Genomic DNA, 5869 nt, shown 5'->3' with positions numbered 1-5869 from the left:
TTGCCAAGTATGCTTGCGCATACAAGGAATTTGTTTTGGTGACATAAGCTTCCAGTACACAGACAACAACAACACACAGACAAAAATAAGATGAGAAAAAAAAATACACAAATGTAAATATAAATAGACAAAAATTGAAAAAATAAATTGAAAAATAAATAAATTGTATGAAGTTGTGCTATAGATGATAGAATGGAGTAGAATGGAATGAGATGCAGGGATGTACTGAGGTGGTAACAAATAAATATAAGGTTATTGCTCATTTTGATTGCATACTGTGGGGAACATTTAACTGTTCATAAGGTAGATTGCCTGGGGGAAGAAACTGTTCTTGTGCCTGGCTGTCCTGGTATTTGGGGCTCTGTAGCACCGGCCAGATGGCAAAAGTTCAAAAAGGGGATAACTTGAATGTGAGGGATCCAGAGTGATTTTCTGAGTCCTTTTCCTCACTCTGGATGTATACAGTTCTTGGAGGGTAGGCAGGGGGGCACCAATAATCCTTTCAGCAGTCCGAACTGTTCTCTGTAGTCTTCTGATGTCTGATTTTGTAGCTGAACCAAACCAGACAGTTATTGATGTGCACAGAAGAGACTCAATGACAGCTGAGTAGAACTGTTTCAGCAGCTCCTGTGGCAGGTTAAACTTCCTCAGCTGGCGAAGGAAGTACAACCTTTGTTGGGCCTTTTTTACAATGGAGTCGATGTGAGTGACACACTTCAGGTCCTGAGAGATGATGGATCCCAGGAACTTGAATGTCTCCACTGCAGTCACAGTGCTGTTCATGATGGTGAGTGGGGAGAGTGCAGGGGGGTTTGTCCTGAAGTCCACGATCATCTCCACTGTTTTGAGCATGTTCAGCTCCAGGTTGTTAAGACTGCACCAGACAGCCAGCTCTTTAACCTCCTGTCTGTAAGCAGACTCGTCTCCATCCTTGATGAGACCGATGACTGTAGTGTCATCTGCAAACTTCAGGAGCTTGACAGAGGGGTCTTTAGAGGTGCAGTCGTTGGTGTTTGGTCTGGAGGAGTGTTGGAATGATGGTGTTGAAGGCCGAACTAAAGTCCACAAACAGGATCCTCACATAAGTCCCTGGTTTGTCCAGATGCTGCAGGATGAAGTGCAGTCCCATGTTGACTGCATCATCCACGGACCTGTTTGCTCGGTAGGCAAACTGCAGGGGGTCCAGTAAGGGTCCAGTGTTGTCCTTCAGATAAGCCAGAACCAGTTTTTCAAATGACTTCATGACAACAGTCGTTAGTGCCACAGGTCTGTAGTCGTTAAGTCCTGTTATCTTGGGTTTCTTTGGAACGGGGATGATGGTGGAACATTTTAAGCTGGCAGGAACTTCACACAGCTCCAGAGATCTATTGAAGATCTGTGAAAAAATGGTGGCCAGCTGGTCAGCACAGGTTTTCAGACAGGCTGGTGTCACCCCGTCTGGGCCTGGTGCCTTTCTTCTTTTGTTCTTTCTGAAAACCTGGTCTCCTCATCTTCACTGATCTGAAGTGCTGGAGGGGAGGAGAGGGGGGTTGCAGGAGGTGTTAACGGTTGTGTAGAGAGATGGTCAGAACGGGTGTGGGGGGGTTTCAAATCTACAATAAAACTCATTCAGGTCTTCAGCAAGTTGTAGATTCGCCTCAGTGCTGGGGGATGGTGTCTTGTAGTAGGTGATGGCTATCAGGCCTTTCCACACTGAAGCTGAGTCGTTGGAAGTGAACTGATCTTCTAACTAACTAACTGATTTTCTAACTTCTGCAGCCAGATTAAACCTTGTTGTAGCCTATACTGTGTATTATGCTCTGTTCATGCTCTATTTTTTAGAAACCTTGCACTTTTCTACTCCGTTTTAAATGGTGTCCTTGTATTCAAATTAAGCACAGTCCACGGTTCTTGTATTCAAATTAAGCGCAGTCCACTGCTGCACAGGGACAGCTGTATCGATATTCGTATTGTCAAATCTCTGTGACGATATATTGTCGTATCGATGTATCGAACACAGCACTAGTGTTTACAATAAGACGATATATGATATCAAACACCACTGCTTCTTTTCGGTTTCATTTAAACATATTAAAAAGTTCTCCGAAATAATCATTTGTTTTGCTTAACCTATTTATGTACAATCATTTTAAAAATAATTTAATGTCATACAAAAAAAGTCATTGGCCTGAGTAAATTGTAGCCTACCATTATAGAATTGTGACAGCACAAGTCATTTAGGAGGTGAAGATTCTGTGAAGTGACATACAAATGGCATGAAACTCGAATGCATAACAACTGAAGGTCTATGAAACGTCAGGTTTTTTTAAACAATGGCACTTTAATTTTTTAACTCAAATTTGAGTGCAACCATATAGCCTATGAAGCGGCAGCTGCCGGCAGAGAATTTCGCTTGCTCTTAAAGCCTTCCTAAAACATCTGCATTCACAAATAAAACAATAATATTTGCAAAGAGAATTATTAATTATCAATTTGTTATTCATATGGTCTGGTGGTCATACGGCATATGCCTGCGAATATACGGGACAAACTGTGTTCCATATAGCTTTCGTACAGGACGCTTCTTTGATGCCTTAAATTCGGGACAATTCTATATTATACGGAACGGTTGCAACCCCATCGCAGGCTGCACTCTGTGAATTGTAATTCACGAATTCGCACTAACATATAATTGGATTGAGCAATAAGTAAGCATATTTGTCGTATACTGTCCAGAGGGAGGGCTCCGAGCTATCCCTAAAATGGGATGAGAAATAGAATAAGAGTGAGGAGGAGTTGGGGTGGAGGAGGGATGCTGGAAAACTGTCGTGGGACAGAGGTAAGTTGGCTGTATATACACGTATTGTGCTAGTTAAGGTGATTAACTATTGAGCTCCACCTGTGCCAAATTGATTGATTATCTGATTGTGCTCCTCCCGAACCTTGTTAATGAAACTGGCTGCTGATTGGCTAGAACCAGATATCACAATATTGATAAACCGTATAAATGCATTCTGAAGCAGCTGTGAAAGAATCAGATCCTGTTGACAGACCACAGACAGTTCAGAAGGGTTTCTTGTTCTGGATTTGAAGAAACTGTTCCTTTGAGTAGTTTTGATTTACAAACCAAATCTACTTTATCAGTATTTTAATCCATCAGGCCAGTGCTGCAGCAATGCATCAGTTCATTTCCATGATGTTTTCACTGCTAGTCATTATTGGACTGCAGGTGAGTGTTGAGTCCACAGGAACACGTTCTGAGCGACGCATCGACAGACGTTACAGATCAGAGCTGGCTGTGCCGAATGGAGGGAGATGGGGGTCGTGGGGTCGGAGGGAAATGTGTCCAACTGGAACATATGCTGCAGGGTTCAGTCTAAAGGTAAGCTAAAAATTTAATTAATTCCAGACGTATGGGGGTTGTTTAATGCTTGAAAGTGAAGTTGGTGACTGAGTGTCATTCAATTAGTAATTCAATTCCAGATTTTTCTAAGGAAACTGCACCTGCTCAAGTTTGACTGTTTTGCTTAATACTAAAGAAACATGAAGTTGAATGGTTTTTATGGATTGGGTTAGTCCAGGGATTCCCAGCTCCGTTCCTGAAGATACACCAACAGTGAACGTGTTCGATTCAATTGATCGTATCTTTAGTAGACCTCCAAAATATGTGATGTTTGTGTACCTCCAGGAACACTGGAGGTTTGGAGTAAAGAGTACTCCTTTTCTCTTTCTAATATGTTTTGGGGTGTTTTGTTGTAACATGGAAGATCCTATTCAAGGGGATGACACTGCACTCAATGGGATTAGTCTTCACTGCGTTGAGTCCAAAGGCTCCTCAAACTCGTATCACGACTACGCCTCAGTTCAGTCAGATGTAGGCAGGTAATGGGTTCAGTCTAAAGAGCAATAATGTAGCAGGTTTGCAGTTATTAAGAATTGTTACATTAAGAGTCGGAGGCAGTGTTTTTTTTGTTTTTTGTTTTTTTCATAAGCTAGATGAATTTTCTTTAAAATATTGATTGGTTTTTATCAATTAAAACTTTTCTTCAGCTGGGGTCGGTGGACAGATATCAAATGGTGTCCTTCTGGATTCTTGACCGCTTTTCAGCTGAGAGTTGAATCTTCTCAAGGAGATGGTGACGACACGGCCGCAAACAACATCATGTGAGTTTGTGCTGTGCTAAAAGTCCTTGAAACGAATTTGGTGCTCTAAATGACCGGTCTTTTACAAATTGCTTGTAAGTCACTCATTCTTAACTATCATCACCAAATCTTACTGGAATTGATTGCAGGGCTCCAGACTGCGACTAAAAAGGTTGCGTTTGTGACTAAAAATATTAATTTGAGTATTTTTTCTGAGGTCGCCACTGACGACTATATAAATGTACGTTATGACTTTAAAAATGTGCATGTAATGCCTTTTCCCTGCTTGTTTTACGATCACATTTGATGTAATAAACTGAGATGATGCGCATCAGTTTTGGTGGATAAACGCCAGTGCTGACAGTGCACCTGCTAAAAGCAGCTCCGGTTGTGGCATTGATGGTACTGTGATAATACTGTATACCGTGATAAAAGCTTTAGCAATTATTGCAACATGAAAATCTGATGGCGTCACATGCCTAGCTCCCACTTTAAGTGAACCAGTTCCCAGGAAATCTACAGTACAAGATGGATTAAAATGCTGATAAACGCATGAAAAGATGAGACCAACGTGTATGACAAATGTTAGTGTTAAATTGTATAAAACTCCTTTTGTTCTGTGGCACCTAAAGTCAAATTACAAGTTCCAAGAGTTTTTGTTATTGATTGAAACGACACATTTTATCATGTTACACCCACACTTCCAGGTTCAAATGCAGTCGAGGGTCTTTACTGCAGGGTGACGGCACACACTGGGGCGATTGGGGCGACTGGAGTCAAACATGTGAAGGAGAAGGGATTTGTGGTATCAAGACACAGATAGAAGAGCCACAAGGACGAGGAGATGACACCGCTCTCAATGACGTGCTCATGTTCTGCTGCAATTAAGGTGATGTGAACACAATCAAACACTCGGATTACCGCTGTTTGGAAGATCTCAGTGATGTTAGTGCTGGCTTATCGGACTTTGGCTTTTCTTTCAGGTGTTCGAGGACTACAACAAGAACAGCAAGAAGATCAGACGGGATCATAATTGATCAGCATACTGTTATGAGCTCACATTAACCATGTCATACAACAGCTAGTCAAAAAATAAAGCCTGAGATGTGATCAGGACCTCAACACAAAGCAGAGACTGACAGTACATCATCTCACTTATTGTGTCTTATCCGTTCATGCATTCCAAATCCATGAACTCCATACTCTACATTAACTGTAAAGCTGTAAACCCGCTTTTTTTTTTCTGAGGGCATAATTATATCCTAACATCTATTAAAATTATTCATTTAACTTGAAGTGACCTTAGCGTTTGTCTGATTAATGTGCTTCGTTGACCTGATTGAAGTCATTTAACAATTGAATATCTTTGCCCTTTTATTTTTATTTCTTATGCCTGACTAATCACAAAATGAAGAAATGCTTTGTGAAGAACAGGCACATTTCCACCCTATTAAAAAATAAATATACTTGAATGTATTTGAAATACATTTTATTTCATGCAAGCATACTAATACGTTTTATGTACTTAATAAAATGCCCTGCAATTGTATTTAGTATTCTAAACTGGTGTACTTGAAGTCTGCTCAATTGTAACAACTAATTTTCTACTTCATGCACTTTAATTGTAAAAAAAAAAAAAAGTAGTGCTGTAATCCAACTAAAGATATACTGAAATATATTTGTGCTAAAGTGGAACTATTGTAAGTATACTTCAGGTACACTTTAAAGGGGTCATATGATGCGATTT

The 5869-nt window shown here is 40.6% G+C and overlaps 1 protein-coding gene across 1 annotated transcript; it reads left to right on the top strand.

Moving 5' to 3' along the window:
• The first annotated feature begins 3739 nt into the window (after nucleotides 1-3739).
• Nucleotides 3740-5250, top strand: LOC107717687 (vitelline membrane outer layer protein 1 homolog). The gene is made up of 4 exons (XM_016524523.1): nucleotides 3740-3861; nucleotides 4030-4143; nucleotides 4830-5011; nucleotides 5106-5250. The coding sequence occupies exons 1-3, from the start codon at nucleotides 3740-3742 to the stop codon at nucleotides 5008-5010; spliced, it is 417 nt and encodes a 138-aa protein (XP_016380009.1). The 3' UTR covers nucleotide 5011; nucleotides 5106-5250.
• Nucleotides 5251-5869: the final 619 nt, after the last annotated feature.

Source organism: Sinocyclocheilus rhinocerous, unplaced genomic scaffold (assembly GCF_001515625.1).
Source record: "Sinocyclocheilus rhinocerous isolate Xijiao unplaced genomic scaffold, SAMN03320098_v1.1 scaffold3043, whole genome shotgun sequence".
Classification (NCBI taxonomy): Eukaryota; Metazoa; Chordata; class Actinopteri; order Cypriniformes; family Cyprinidae; genus Sinocyclocheilus; species Sinocyclocheilus rhinocerous.
The sequence above is the reverse complement of the archived record's forward strand: the minus strand, read 5'-3'. Positions and strand labels throughout refer to the sequence as shown.